Genomic DNA, 16,302 nt, shown 5'->3' on the forward strand with positions numbered 1-16,302 from the left:
TTATTTGCACAATCGACATCATCAATATTCACATAGTTCAGAATTTGACGAGAAAATCTATTTGTAGTTGAATTCAGTAGTGTGATTGGTAACAGAATTACAGACTGGCTGGTAAATTACCTAGGCCTATTTTTAGTAGCGGTCTGTAACCCTTTTCTATTTATAGGTCGATGTTTGTTACACTTTTCTGTTAATAGAATGAGGTCTATAACATATTTACAGACTCGTCACATGACGTCGCTACTCCAATCAGGGCTGGGAATTAGCACCAGTCATATAATAATATACAAATATGGACTTCAGTCTCCGAGGTGAATATTGTTCAGACCAGGTCCGTAAATCAGGGATAGACCGAGACTGAAGTCCACAATTGTTGTTTTTTATCTGACATTTTACAATGAGATTAATATTTTTCATGTCATAAACACATGGATGGCATGGACCATTTTGGAATCACAGAGTGAAGGACTTCAAATACAAAATAGCATACACACAAATTTAATTTCAGATTCAATTCATGTGATATTTAGTTTTAAGTAAATATTATTTGCACAGTCGACATCATCAATATTCACATAGTTCAGAATTTGACGAGAAAATCTATTTGTAGTTGAATTCAGTAGTGTGATTTGTAACAGAATTACAGACTGGCTGGTAAATTACCTAGGCCTATTTTTAGTAGCGGTTTGTAACCCTTTTCTATTTATAGGTCGAGGTTTGTTACACTTTTCTGTTTATAGAATGAGGTTTATAACATATTTACAGACTCGTCACATGACGTCACTACTCCAATCAGGGCTGGGAATTAGCACCAGTCATATAATAATATACAATTATTGACCTATTTTCAGGAATACAAGGATTTATTAACCCGAGAAGGTGATATTTCCCGAGGCCGGAAAATATTGCGTGAATATTTGAAAGAAAAGGCACAGACTTTGTTGACATGCAGGCGCTCGAACTCTGTTCAATGAACAATGTTCATCGAAGTTTTATGTGGAAATGAGGAAGAAAGACGGTGAGAAATATCAACGTAGTTCTCTCTTTAGTGTCCGGCATGGTATCAACCGATACCTTTCGAGTGTCGGTTGTAACATGGATATGGTGGTGGCGCTGAATTTACTGAATGCAACAAAGTGTTTGATGCTGCAACGAAGGGGAAATGTGGAATTGTGCATCATCCCCCAATTGATGTATGTTTGTTGTATTAAATAAATACTAAAATTGTTTGATTGAGTTTTCTCCCATTTACTCACATTACGCAGTATGGTGTTTTCGATCTGATTAACAGCTAATATAAGGTCATTTTAATTGCACAGAGACACATATTCTGTGTAGGCAGAATTCCAATACAGGTGCCATAATTATGGTGGAATATGTTAAGTATGGATTGGTGCTACACATGGTTAAGTTTATAAAAATGATATATTATAAAACAGTTATTGACCTGTTTTCAGGTGAATACGAGGAATTACTTACCCTCGAAAGAGATATTTCCCTCGGTCTCCGGCCTCGGGAAATATCACCTCGGGTTAACAAATCATTGTATTCACATGAAAATAGGTCAATAATTGTATAATTTTTACCTGTAACTGTGATTTAGATTCGGTACCAGTATACACCTCATTAGAGCACCTTCAGGAACTTGGATTGTCAAGAGCCCGGGGGCACAGACCCGGGATATTTGCCCGAGTCCAGAACCGAGCCGTACTCCAGATAACAGATTTCTGTTATTTCCTAATTAGTGTCACAAACTTAGGGTTAATAATAGTATATGTATACATGTCATTTAGTATTTTGCTTTCGGATTGATCAAAGAGGTATATATAACGTATTATGTAATATATACGTCTCTGGATTGATGTATAAGAAGCGTAACGTAATTCCTTTTATTTATCTTTTTTATTTTTAAATTGGTTAATGACAACCTGCTCGTCTACCCTTCATAAGATTGGTCAGAGAACTATATCTGGAAAAATGTAAAGCTTGTCCAAAACAGACAATCTCTGAGTTAATCAAGTAATTGAAAGACTGCGAATTATATACAATTCATATACTTTTTGAATTGCATACTATTTAAGTATCTTATTTAACTGAAGGTTCTTCTCCAGCATTGTTATATAATTGATACTGTTATTTTTAACAAAATTGAATAACTAACATTTTTGAAAAGTAATTTCAAATGTTCTAAATATTTCCTGTTAAATTTATATATATGATCTTAATAACACCATTTTATGACATGAATAGAATTAATATGGTGAGACTGATTATCATATTTCTAACTGCTTAAGTCGCATGTATATGTTTATATGATGAAACGAATACGTTTTAGGAAAGAAATGGTTAATTTTTATGATTTTAGATTTCATTTCAGATAGATTATGAGATACTCTACCGGTGTATGATTGCATGCAACTCAACTGTAATAATTTAATAGTGAATGGCTCTTTTTATAGTGTCGATAATATGTTTCAATGTGTGTTTATTTTATTATTGATTAACGCAATAAATTGATACGGAAATAGATAAATATCACGTCTCCCCATTATGTCTTTACTGATTAACAACAAAGTTAAAAGAAAGAGAGAATGATGGTATGAAGGAAACACGGAGTCCGATCCTGCCCCGCTCCATATCAATAAGCAATACTCTTATTTCGCTATAATTCTTTTATCAAATATAACTTATACCCGGTACGCATAATTAAATAAATATATACATATAAGTTAATTCGATCCTGCCGCGATCATGTTATTGATCAAATATACCTTATACCCGATAAGGATAATCACGGACTTAAGATAATCTAATTCCGTGGGATAATTAAATATATACAATAGATATATATAAACACGAAATTAAATTGTTATCTAAGTCCGTGATATAAATAAGCCCGATCCATATCAATACAATACTCTGATTTCGTTGCAATTTTATTTGTACCAATTATTGAAGGAGTTAGATGGGGTTTTTTTCTTGATAGAATTTATAACTTCGTAAATAGATAATGATATATTTTTGTTTTGTTGGTGTGTTTTGCATGAGACATATTATGTATGTTAGTATATATATCATAACGCTTTGATTGTAATTGTTTGAATTTGTTAATGTCAATCAAAATGTGAGATTGTTTTTGTGGAAGTTTGTGGAACAAACTTAAGGAAGAGGAGGAATATATGACAGATGAAAAATGGTAGTGAGTAAGATCAGAAGAGTAAGAAGAAGGCAATTAAAAAGAGATTGTAATTGTTAACAAAGGAGATGACCAGGACACACATGGTGGTAGGAACTCAAAGGGAATGGAGTGTGTGGAAATGTCTGTGTGAAGGGTCGGAGGACAATGGTGTGTGGATGTAAGGTCCATTTAGTATAATGCATTGATTAGTTTAATCGTGGTCCTTAGACAGGGAAATGGTCATCAAAAGAGTTCTAAAAGAGAAATGTAGCCCCGCCTCCTAGGGATGGAATTAGCCAATAGAATTAGAAGATTTAGTTAGGTAGAAGTAGTGTTAGATTGTCTTTATAATAGGTAGAGAACTTTAGGTTTAACCAGTTTAATTCTAATAAGTAAAAAAAAGATATTAACAGGTTGTCATAGAATATGCACAAGTCTGACAGTAATTGGATACAAAAATCTGGAAAAAAACCCAGAATAGGCTTGTATTTACCCCCCAAAAATACACAATACGATACACTTACTTTTCTTTATTTTCCTCTTTATTTTCCTGGTCTTGTTCTTCTTCCCTCTTCTTAAAGGAATGTATTTGGTGTTGATAATGTGCTTCGGTGAAAGGCAATATGCCTCATGCAGGTGTTTCAGTATAGAGTTCAACCCCTGAGGAGATGCTATAGAGGTCATTCTGGATTTGCTTCATCAAATCAAAGCACTCATTTCGTATTTTCGAGTCTTCTTTGGTTAGCTCTTCGCCGATATCATTGCACTCTATACTGTAACTTGACTGCACTTCAGCGCTTGCACTATCAATGCTGTTCACAAAATCAACATCTACAGTATTAAAGATGGTATTTGTGAACGTTTCGTCCAACAAATCCCACTGTAATCTGACCGGCCAAGTATTGCAAGCATTTGCTTGCAGGGCCATTGGTGCTTTTGGAAGTCCGGACAGTTGCAACTAGGCATTTGACCTATAAGCGTGACGCTGTAGCTCCTGTCCGACTCCCTTGATCTCACTGAAAATTTGCCTTCCTCCACCTGCTGATATGTCACGCCCTCTGTTGATGTCAAACTCAAACGTTTCATGCAGTGGGAAACAAAACTTTTGGCACATCTGTGTTATACGAATACTATGCGAGTGAACATGTATCGTCAGTTTTCACATTAATAGTGCTACATTTCATCAAAACATGCAACAGACTTTGATCCGATAACGCTTTAAAACTATATAGATACGAGATAATCAACGACGCCAGCATAGGAGGACAGTGAAGCTGTTTAAAGAACGTGTCCACGCTCCCGTATATGTGCTGTATGTAACTGTGACAGTCTATCCGCATCTAAGGAGCTGACCGGACTTTGGGCGTGATCTGGAAGGGTAAGGTCATTTTGAATCACCGAGGGCCTGTAAGCAGGAGACTTACCCCCTCAAGACGCCAGAACACGGGCTCCGCCCGTGAAGAGGAGTCTATAAACCCATCAACCAACCAATCAACCAACCAACGACGCCAGACTATCAACGACGCTACAACACGGCGGGCGACACACACCCGTTTGAGTTACCGTCAGGGTGCCGTCCGCTTAAAAACTGTAACAATTTTAGGCCAAACGGAAAAACAACACTGTCAGGACAGATAGTACGTGTTGGTAATTCGTCATCAGATATGTAATCATTCCATCAAATATACGATCATATCTAGTAAAATCATCGCTATTAGAGCGTCTTCTATTAAAGTCGCCCACCAAAATAACTTTGCCTTTGTATGAAAATGTGGCTATTCCATATGCGAGTTCATAAAATATGTGAGTTGTACAGTCTTTAAAATACAGATCTGTCTGGCGGGTTTTATATATAACAACAGACATATATATCAGAATTATATTTAGTTATGTAACAGTTTGGTTGCATCCAAACAAGTGAGTCAAAAGAGATAGAGAAATATTAGCAGTAGTATTTATATATACCAATCTGTCCTGTGGTTGAGGAAGTGCGTGGAATCTTTTTTTTCTGTAAAACATATATATATATCAACCTGCCCTGTAGTGGATGAGTAAAATCAATTTTCTGTAACACTTATATGTACCAATTTGTCATGTAGTGGATGAGATGTGTAAAATCTATTTTCTTTAACAGTGATGTAAACCAATCTGCCCTCTAGTGGATGATATTTGTAGTATCTACTTTCAGTATCAGTTATATATCAGTCAATATACACTTGTTTGCGACCCTCATTAACACCTATTGACTAATCGACCAGCATAATTAGGCTCCACCGGCCTGGGAACCGGATGAGGGGAGGGGGCTGCTGCACTAACAAGTGGCTTATCAGCTGGGAAATAAAGATGGAGTATACCTTTGTTGCAGCAGAAAAAGGGCCATAGCTCTGCAAGAAAGGGAATGTGATCTCTGAAATGTTTACACTAAACCCCACAACATCTTCATATACTTTATAGTTAATGTAATATAACGTTAATTAATGTCTTTATAATCACCGAAATAATATTGTCTCGAGAATGCAATATTTATGGTCCCTGAAACTTCATCATCGTACGTAGTTTGGTCTTTTATCAGTTTGTGTAGACCTGCATGTAAGAGAAATAAAAAATCTTCCGATCGCTAGCACCACGTACGGACTTAAATAGGGCTATATCATCTAATTTCGTGTCAGTACGTAAAGTTCTTGAGTTAATTGTTATTTTAATAACCGACTAAGAAATAACCGTTGTGTCTAGTCATTTATTCAGTTTCCATAGTAGCATTCATTCGCTGTAGCACGTGCTTTCGGGTCTGATTCCTGTTTGCCGCCATTTTGTCCCGCCTACTACTGGCGTGTAGTGGATGAGCTCTGTGCTGGATGAGAAGTAGACACAAATAGTAGAGCCCGGATTTTTCCCCGTCTAACCTAAAACATTTCAAGTTTGTTTAAGTTCAAGTTAAGTAACAGAAATATTTTATGATATTTTTGTACAATTCAAAACATTCGCAATTGTCCATGATGTACTGTAACCTCACGTTAGTAAGCGCCGAGACGTCGTATATATATTACAATATAATACGTCTCTGGTCTGCGCCATTATTGATGGCATCTTTCCAAGATATCAAAATTGAATTTTTATGTTTAAATACGGACTGATATAACGTTAGATGCATAATTCCATGGTTCAGAGAGTTTGAGATGAAGCTGGAGGTATGGAGCAATTTCATAGCTGAAAAGTTTTCAATAATGAGTGCTGCTAGCTACGTGTACGTATTTCACTATATCCCTATATTTTGCATATCAAAAGCATTTTATTTTCTAACATATTTGTTTTGCATTAAACCTATAGGAACAAGGCAGGTTTTCTAATGACACGTATAGGTACGGTTTTATTGTTAATGGTATCGGAATACCTGATGTGTGTATATGTGCTTGATTTGTTACTACACTCAGGGATACACTACACATCCCTGCTACACTCTGGCATTATATGTCTCTGAATAGTGTCAGTCCACAGCTTAAAGTATGTGTACCCTGAACGAAAATAGAAATTAATATATTATTATTATTATATATGATCCAAAAACAAAAATGTCGAATACCGCATCAAAATCGGCCAGCCAAATGCCGAGATATTGACGTGTAAAGTGTGCGATTTTTTACTAGCGTAATCGTATCTCGCGGTGAATGGGACCTTATAATCATCGGTTGTCACGTCACAAGTTCAACACCATTGAAGGAATAGGCGAGATCGAGAACAGCCCGGCATCTAGCGTCAGATGGCGAATCAATATGAGTTTTGAGGAATCCAATTATACCAAGGAATTATATTTTATACTGAAGATGACATCATGTTTATCATAAATCCAGTCATATCAAAATTTGCTAGAATTTTCAGAAAGCGAGTTTAATTGAAACCAAGAACCTGACGACTCTGAAGAGAGTAACACAGACAATGCCTGTCCACCAGTTTCCGAGCACTGCTGAGAAATGTGTAATACACGAATTTGAAGGGATTTAACTAACAGCAATAAATATTATTCTCTATGTAATTGATAAAAAATGTTTTTTCTTTAATTTTCGCTGGAAAGTCAGTTTGCAATCATTTTCTTAACGCTACAAGTGAGAACTTTTTCCATCATGTCGTCGTTGAACAGCACCACAGCTATATAATTAGTGACCAGTTTCTGGGCCGGATTATATATAAATTTCAAATTAAAGTATATATACTGTGATACCACCACAGTCCAAAATCACGGAAATGTAAATGTGAAAAAATGTTTACAAAATTACTTGAACGTTGATATCTGCTATATGCTTTTGACCGGTAATAAAATGTATGGTATATATTAAATATTACCGTACAATCACAAATTGACGACACATTGTGTCTTCCTTGTGTTAGGTCGACAATTCAAATAAACAGTAAACTACCGACCGACAGTTTCATATTTAATTTTATACAATATTACTTATGTATGCGATGCTAAATTACATTTCCATTTACATGTCTCCCTAGCCAATATCTCACGTTTGGCCTTTAGTTAAGCGTTCGCCCCTGTGAGGAAGCAAGACTTTGGGTTCTGTCCCCTGGCCGAGACATACCAACGTCTGTAAAAACGTTAGTTTCGACTACTGCTTAACGCTCAGCAATTTAGGAGTGGAACGACTGGTTTGCCCGTTGTCAGTATAATGTGACCGGGTGGGGTGGGCCCTCGATGTCCAGTGAACAAACACAAAAGCGACGATAAGTGTTCGCCACTGGACTCGGAGTTGCAAATCCCTCCACTACACATCCCTGATTAAAGTGTACCCTGAACGTAAGCTATTTATTAATAACTATCTTTAAGAATATTACATACAGTAAAGGGTAGATATTTCACTTTAACGTTGTAGTCCTTTTGGGGCGGAAAAGGTTAGTATATACGTCTCTGGGTTTTTGGGGCGAACTGGTTGCAACAGCTTGGGGCGTTACGGTTTTGGGGCGAATTGTCTAACGACCAAAACACTTAATTCATATAACACATTAAAAGGTTAAGAAAGTGCGAACGTCGTAGTTGAACCGTTTCCGAGATATTGCTATTTATCTGAAAAACACACCTTTGGCTCAGCGGCGCTCGCATCGATTTGGGTGGGTTCGATCGTGAGTTCGATATGCGAGCCTTTTAGCTATTTATATGGTTTATTCCGTCGTCACTCACTTATGTAGGTAATATTTAAAGTACTAAATACATATAATGACTTTTTTACAATTGTTATGATGAAATGAGCTCCTATTGAGTAGACAATTAAACTGCTGTCATCACTAGACACCGGTGTGTTTAGTGCTATTTACCTGTACACAAATTTCACACCTAAACAGACGGTTACCAAGTAGGTTTGGTTTGGTTTTCAACAACTATGGTCATTTAAGGACGGCCTCCCCTGTGTGCAAGATGCATGCATGTAGTGCATGCGTGTGTGTTTTGGGAGGCTGCGATATGTTCGTGTTTGTCTCCTGGTGATAGCTCTGGCCGGTCTGCGCTTGCGCGCTAGTGTCAGGTTATACTCGCACTTGCTTCCGGTGTCATGTCAACACATCGCTGATCGAAGTGTTACCAGATGTAATATAAACAACTTACAAGATAAACAAAAAGTGTTGTAATACTCATTATTATTGGTTTGTTTACACACCAATTTCACGCTTTAACCACGCTCTGATGAAGCCATAACTTGTTCGCTAGGAGGCGCTCGTATCATAGAACACCGATCAAGGGAGATAAGCCAACCCCACTCGGAAAATATTTACTAAGTCTCTCATAAACATGGATAGTGAGTTCAACCTGCACAACACACCTACATATATATATACATATTTATAAACTGCATTTTTATTTCGTTTTGTTAAGAAGACTGATTTTTTTTTTTCAAAAACTGTTTTCCCCAGATTTGGGACTTGTGAAAACCATGGTTACCCAGGGATGTGTAATGGAGGGATTTGCAACTCCGAGTCCAGTGGCGAACACTTATCGTCGCTTTTGTGTTTGTTCACTGGACATCGAGGGCCTACTCTGGCCGGTCTGCGCTTGCGCGCTAGCGTCAGGTTATACTCGCACTTGCTTCCGGTGTCATGTCAACACATCGCGGATCGAAGTGTTACCAGATGTAATATAAACAACTTACAAGATAAACAAAAAATGTTGTAATACTCATTATTATTGGTTTGTTTACACAGGGATGTGTAGTGGAGGGATACGCAACTTCCTCTTTGCCTTAGTAAATATGTTCCGAGTGAGGTTGGCTTATTTCCCTTGATCGGTGTTCTATGATACGAGCGCCCCCTAGCGGACAAGTTATGGCTTCATCAGAGCGTGGTTGAAGCGTGAAGTTGGTGTGTAATCAAACCAATAATACTGAGTAATACTACATTTTTAGGTCACCTGAGACAAAGTCTCAAGTGACCTATTGCGATCGCCTTTTGTCCGGCGTCGTCCGTCGTCCGTCGTGCGTCCGTAAACAATTTACATTTTCGACTTCTTCTCCAAAACCCCTAAACCAATTTCAATGAAATTTTGCAGAAACGTTCCATTGCCAAAGGTCAACTAAACTTGTGAATTATATGGTCCCCAGCCCCCAGGGGCCTGAGGGGCGGGGCCAAAAAGGGTAAAATTGACTAAAATCTTCTTCTCAAGATCCAGATATGGTAGAATCAAATACTCTTCATAGATAGAAGGGTCTTAAGGTGCTTTACTAAAATTGTGAATTTCTTGACCCTGGGGTCTCACGTTTTCCCCTGGGGAGGGGGTAAACTTTACTATAGTTTATATAGGGAAATCACATTTTGGACCAACATTTGTTTAATTTCCATTGGAANAAAATTACGTATTCCGTTTTTTGCTTTACAATCTACAACACAAACACATTTTTTTGTAATAAAACTGATTTTAATGATATGGAAGACTAAGTAGACCTAATTTGTGACTTAAAACTAATAAAAATGAAAAGAAAATACCAAACAGTGTTTCGCCCTAAAAAAATTGTTTTAGGGGGAAACAACCTAGCGCGAAACAACCTATAGCTAGGGCAAACGAGATTTGGGGAGAAACAACCTGGAACCCATTTGTACAATGTAAATGATAACAAGAGTTTGACTAGTCCACACAGATTCGTTACAAATGTCTGAAATACACAAGTAGCAGGAGAAAGAATAGTGTGCTTCCACCAAGGAGCGAACCCTCAATCTCCAGGTTCCTAGTCAGACGTTCTACCACTGAGCTAAAGGGGATCCCTCTATCTTGAATCTAGAAGGCGACCTTAATCCTATACACAATTAAAACCTCCCACACTACTCTCTCCTTTTTAAATGTGTTCGCCCTCGAACACCACAACCAAGGTTCTAACTCCCTGTCACTACAGGTAGGGCCACGGACAACATTTGTAAAAGGAAAGAGAATAGTGTTTCATTTCCCTATAATTAGATATAAACTATAGTAAACTTTTCCACCTCCCCAAGGGAGAAGGGATGACTGGGGGGTACTGATAATTACAATTTAAATAAAGCTCCTGATGATCTTTCCATCCAGGCAGAGAAATTGACTGAAGTACCTCTGAGTCTGGAGAAGAAGATTTTGAAATATTAGTTAATTTTCCCGTTGGGGCCCTGCCCTGGCCCCTGGGGTTGGGATTACAATTTTGTGGCCTCATTTACCAAGGATGATTCTGACCAAGTTTGAAAAAATTCCATTCACTGGTTCTTGAGAAGAAGTCGAAAATGTAAAAAGATTACGTACGACGGACGATGCACAACGATGGACTGAAGCGATCAGAATAGGTCACTTGAGCAAAGCTCTGGTGACCTTAAAAGTGAGCTCTCTCTTGTATCAGAAATCAAGCTTTAGCACAAAATATAGGTTTGAGCATGATGGCAGTTTTACAAATGTACGGGCCCAGATCTCCAGTAGAAGAGTTTCTGGCTATAGCATACTCCTAAAGTAGAGCTGTAAAAATGAATGAAAACCAACCAGGCTGTGGGTCCGTCACAGCATGAAACGAGCCAATGAGCGATCGAGATCGGCTGCTAGCCAAAATTTGTCTCAGTGTCCACATGTAAACAAACTGTACCGAACCTGTCTTAATATGATCAAAATTTCTCTTAATGCTTACGAACGTGTCTTAATACAATAGAACTACTCTTGATATAACAGAACGTCTGTTATTGATTAAGAGAAAATTGAGTTAGTAGATTAAGAGGTATCTATTTAATGACATTTTTTGTGTTTTTCCTTCAGATCAAGGAGGTGATCCATTCTTACGTAGGGCACCTGTCGCTACAGATTAAACACTTCAGACTGGTAATGGAGGAACCATCTTTCATGTTGGCTGCAGACAGTGACATTGATGAACTGGATATGCAAAAGGTTATGAGTAAAATACGTCGAACAATGAAACGCGGATTCCGGCAAAAAGCTGAAGACTTGACTGGGGCCAAACGACCATGTGTTGGTGTTGATACAGATGTCCAAGTACAAAGTGAATTAACAAATTCTGTGTTAAGGTGTGAAAATGGAAATGATATGGGGTCAAACAGTTGTGACAGTCCCGATCAACCCCCGGCGGTCGAGGCGACATCCACATCCTCGAATGTCACGGAAACATCCAATACAAGTCCTGGTGGTAGTGGCTACGAAAAAGAAAAAAAGAAGCGAAAATTGTCATCTAGACTTGAAAGAATTCTCAAACATCGATTAGACAAAAAAATGGAGGAACTAACTGATGCCAGAAGTGAAGTGAAACCAGATAAAAAGTCTTTCCAATTGAAGATACCTGATCCTAGTCATAAAGAAAATACTACAGAACATACAAGTAACAAACCACCGATTCCATCTCCAGATCAATACCTAGCTGTGGACTGTGAATTTGTTGGAGTGGGTTTTAAAGGATGCATCAGTAGATTAGGTATGATCTTACTAGTCAGGACATCCTGATTCACATTTGTGTGTAATTGCCAATTTTCATTTGTTCGCTATACAAAGTTCACCTGGTATGAAGGTGTTGGATCATAGCTGTCAAGCCTCCAAGGGAGACCTCCTCATTTTGACAAAAATTTACCAATATCCCTCAAAACTCTTAATTCAAGTCCAAACTCACACAAACTCAAAATCTACATCCCGCTGTCAAATGATCTAAAGTTGAGTCTGAATCAGATGAATGCCTTTTGGAGTTATTTTGGTACACTAAAAAGGCAAAGAAAAACTTAGAAAAGCATTTTCAGTCACATTTCACGCATTTTCCCCCTTATTGGACATGTGGAAAGAGGGAGCTAGATCTCCCTTATTGGAGGTCTCAGAGGTTGACACCTATGTAAGCTGAGGCTAAGAAAAAAATATTACATGTATGTATGTTTCCACTATCATCCTCAGAGTAAAATAGGGTAGACACAAGAAGGCAATTTTTTTTAATTTTTTTTTTGTGGAAAGTATTTTTACTATGCTTATATAGAGCAGGACTTCTGACTTTAACAGTGCAAATCACTAACTGCCAATAAAAACTTCAGGGTAGGCACATAAATCTAGGTTAGGTAGGGTTAGCGGAAATACAAGATTGATTTTATTTGGCCTGATAAGGTATAATAATGATGTATTGCATGCATCTGTTTTCTGTCAACAGTAATAAATTACCAATAAGGGATTCAGATATATATAAATACTGCACAGTACATAATAACAAGATGACAGGACACTTGAGTGGGTAAGGCAAGCCAGGTCTACTACCAGAAAGTTATGAAAGCAGACAAGATATATTTTTAAAATTTGGGCTGGAATGGGTCACCAAGGACCCAGTTGTGGTTTGGGCACAAGTACTATATATCCAGTTAGCAAATCAACATACCTGAAAAATGCAAATTATCGTGTAATCTAAATTGAGGCTAGCTGTTCGTTTACTTTCACTTTCAATGTCTGAAACATGAGTCCAGTTCATACCCAGCTGTTCCTTGAACCATGTTTGTGGCAGTAGGTGGACACTTCAGATATACTGTTTGGAAGAATTCATTGCTGTATTTGATTCCTAGGCTTTAAGACAATGATGAAAGGCTTAAGTGAAGTTATACAATGTAGCTTGAAAACTGTGTCTATTTCAAGGGCATTGAATTCATTTTGGGTCTGAAAAATAGGGGGAGGGTCTCTATTGCAGCAATGGTGCTTATTCTGACATATTAATGACAAATGTTATTATATATGTATATATACCTGTGCTATCATTTTTTGTTTATTAGGTCGCTGCAGTGTAGTTGATTATCATGGCAATGTTGTTTACGATATATACAGCCGTCCTGAGGAATTAGTCACAGATTATCGCACCCGCTATAGTGGCATCAGTTATAGAAACATGACCGATGCTGTTCGTTTTGAAGAAGTACAGGAAAAGGTGAAAGATTTACTGAAGGTAGGTGGAGTATGATCAATGAAAACTGTTCATGATGATGATGATGATTGATGTAGAGCTTTTGAGAACTCTGTTGATCTCAGTAGTGTCAGAGACATACTAAAACCTGCACAATGAAAACTCTGTTGGGCCACTTTCTTTTTTTTGCAAACCAAACGGTTGGACCGGTTCGACCAATGTTGTTCGTTTATGAAATAAGTTTAGATCTAGTAAACTGATGCTGCTTTCAGGCAAGCCTTGACAAATCCTTGCAAGGCCTGCATAAACATTTGCAGGACTGCCAGGATTTATACCCGAAAAATGTTTCATTTAAAAACAGACCAACCAGTTGTTTCGCATAAACGAACAGGCCCTTGCATAAAGCGTGGTCTCAATAGTGTCAGGGACACAACAAAACCCTGATAATGAAAACTCTGTTGGGCTGTTTTCGTATCTCCCATACATTATGAAATAATGAATTGCTTTGTGGTGAGCCTTGGCAAAGGCTTCCACTGTTTGCATTACATTTTACCGGTGTGTCAGATTTTATCCCTAAAATATCCCATTTAAAAATAGGGGTGTCACAATATTCTTGGAGTGTATCATAATATGTTGCAATACAGACAGGATATATATATTGCAATATGTATGATCTATCCCAATATATTGTCACAGGAAAAGCTGCTAATTAAAAAGAAATTGGCGTCGGAATGTTATCGAACTTAATCATGTTTGATATGAATCAAACAGATTTAAGATTTTTGTCAAACCAATCATCAATTACAAAATTCAAACTGATTTCCACCACCAGGAACATCCTGTTTTATGGTTATCGGCATACCAGATAGAATGGGTAGTTACTAACTTTTAAACATAAAAATATGCTTTTGAAATATATTGCTATACAGCAATTTTTGGAAAAAAATACCCCAAAAAATGATTTTTCTTCAATTTTAAAATTTTCCATTTATTTGGTGTGTGGCATTGTTCAGAACAGTAACAACAATAAAAAGAATGAAAAGAAGCATTGCTAATTAACCCTACAAATATTTTATTTGTCACAAAACATATAAAACACGTTGCACAAAGTGTTTTTTATTGAAATTGTATTGACAAAAGTGATTGTCTGCAAGCTAAACGCAAACAGGACACAAAGTTTCATACAAAAGTAGTGCAAAATTGAACAAAATATACACAATGGCTTTTAATATAATTTATTTATTTTATATTTTACAATCACTTTGATCCTGGTGAGAGTTGTCTTCCTTGAAAAAAAAATGGAATTTTTACAGAGGGATAACATTTACACAATGACAGTGATCTCTGTTAAAAAATATCAAAAATGATTGAAATAAATTAAAATTATGATATCAAAAGTGATAATTTAATGTTCTTTTATGGAACCAAATTACTCTCAATCATGTACACTTTGGACTTCATTCCACAGCCCGCTAGAGCATGGTAGATTTTTATGTTTTTTATGATTTTTATTCCATGCGCTTCATATATGACCTTCATGAAGTCGTCTGGTCTCATGTCTGTGAGTGAGTTTCTACCTTTGTATCAGAATCTTTATTTCTGAAGTACGTGTGATTACACACTTCCCAGTTCAGTCTCAACATCGGGTGTTAACATATCATCGTCACACATGTGTACTATTGTTTACCAGCTGTTACTATAATTTACACTACGGTATTGATATTCCCTATGCAATAGGGAAAAATGAAGACACGAAAATACGACAAGAAAAACATGTGTATTACAAAGGGTGGGAAGTCCTTAAAAGCCTGTTGTCGGCAAAAGTAGTCTGCTTTCTTAAATAAGATTGATCAGTTTGGAAATATGTATATCAAATTTTTACTTCATACACAATGTACATATTAAACATTTCAAGACCAACTGGTCCCTTTGTCACTCTATGACTGAGTCAATCATAGCTTGACAAAGGGACCATCTCACTCAGTCATCAGGCGCGTAGCTGCCTATACGCGAGTACGCAGTTGAATCCACATGATTCTGACAAACAAACAAAAATTCAGCTAAAGTTGCCTTATGCGTACTTGACTGCATGCTTATATCAAACGTTCCTTGTCGTTTCTATACTAAATAGCCATTGAAGACACCTGCTCAAGAAGATGCCATATTTGATGCATTTCATGACGACTTTAGTGGAGATCGTGAAAGCTTCAGACGTGAATTCGAAAGTTGCCCGGTCTTTGGAAGAAACAAAGCCTTCTGACCTTAGTGCAACATTTACATAAGTCTGGTAGTGTGGCTTATTACCATGCCGGTCTCAACAGTCTCAACTGAGAGGCAGTTCAGTATCATGAGAAGGGTGAAAAACTACATGAGTTCCACTATGTCCACTGAACGTCTGTCTGGACGAGCAATGTTGCATAGTTAGACAAATGGACATTGACATTGAAAATATAATAATACAGTGAGTTCGCTGGCAAAAAGGACAGAAAATTATACTTCTGTTAGATAATCTGGGTATTATTAACATAATCGGGGCTCGTATTTGTTTGCTATTTTAGCTCTATTTAAGAGAAAAAATATGCCGAGTAAAGGGTTTATTTGTTGATTTAAGATCCTAAAACTTTCCATTTTCGAGTACTAAATAAAGCACCTCAGAATGCCCAGAATGCACCAGATTGCACCATTGTTTTTAAAAATGTCCAGGGGGCCAGGCCCCCGGACCCCCCTAGCACAGTTATGAATCCACGTTAATAGAGGCCTAGCTAC

At 37.3% G+C, this 16,302-nt stretch overlaps 1 protein-coding gene across 1 annotated transcript in view; it reads left to right on the plus strand.

The window, feature by feature from the left end:
- The first annotated feature begins 10,222 nt into the window (after positions 1-10,222).
- LOC110452349 overlaps positions 10,223-16,302 on the plus strand; it is a 22,928-nt gene continuing 16,848 nt past the window's right edge. Inside the window, exons 1-3 of the mRNA XM_021500811.1 lie at positions 10,223-10,264; positions 11,424-12,090; positions 13,409-13,578. Coding sequence (XP_021356486.1) covers positions 11,490-12,090; positions 13,409-13,578 — 771 coding nt within the window. The 5' untranslated portion in view covers positions 10,223-10,264; positions 11,424-11,489. The remainder of the gene's footprint in view (positions 10,265-11,423; positions 12,091-13,408; positions 13,579-16,302) is intronic.

The sequence above is a fragment of the Mizuhopecten yessoensis genome, unplaced genomic scaffold, assembly GCF_002113885.1.
Source record: "Mizuhopecten yessoensis strain PY_sf001 unplaced genomic scaffold, ASM211388v2 scaffold6625, whole genome shotgun sequence".
NCBI classification, from domain to species: Eukaryota; Metazoa; Mollusca; class Bivalvia; order Pectinida; family Pectinidae; genus Mizuhopecten; species Mizuhopecten yessoensis.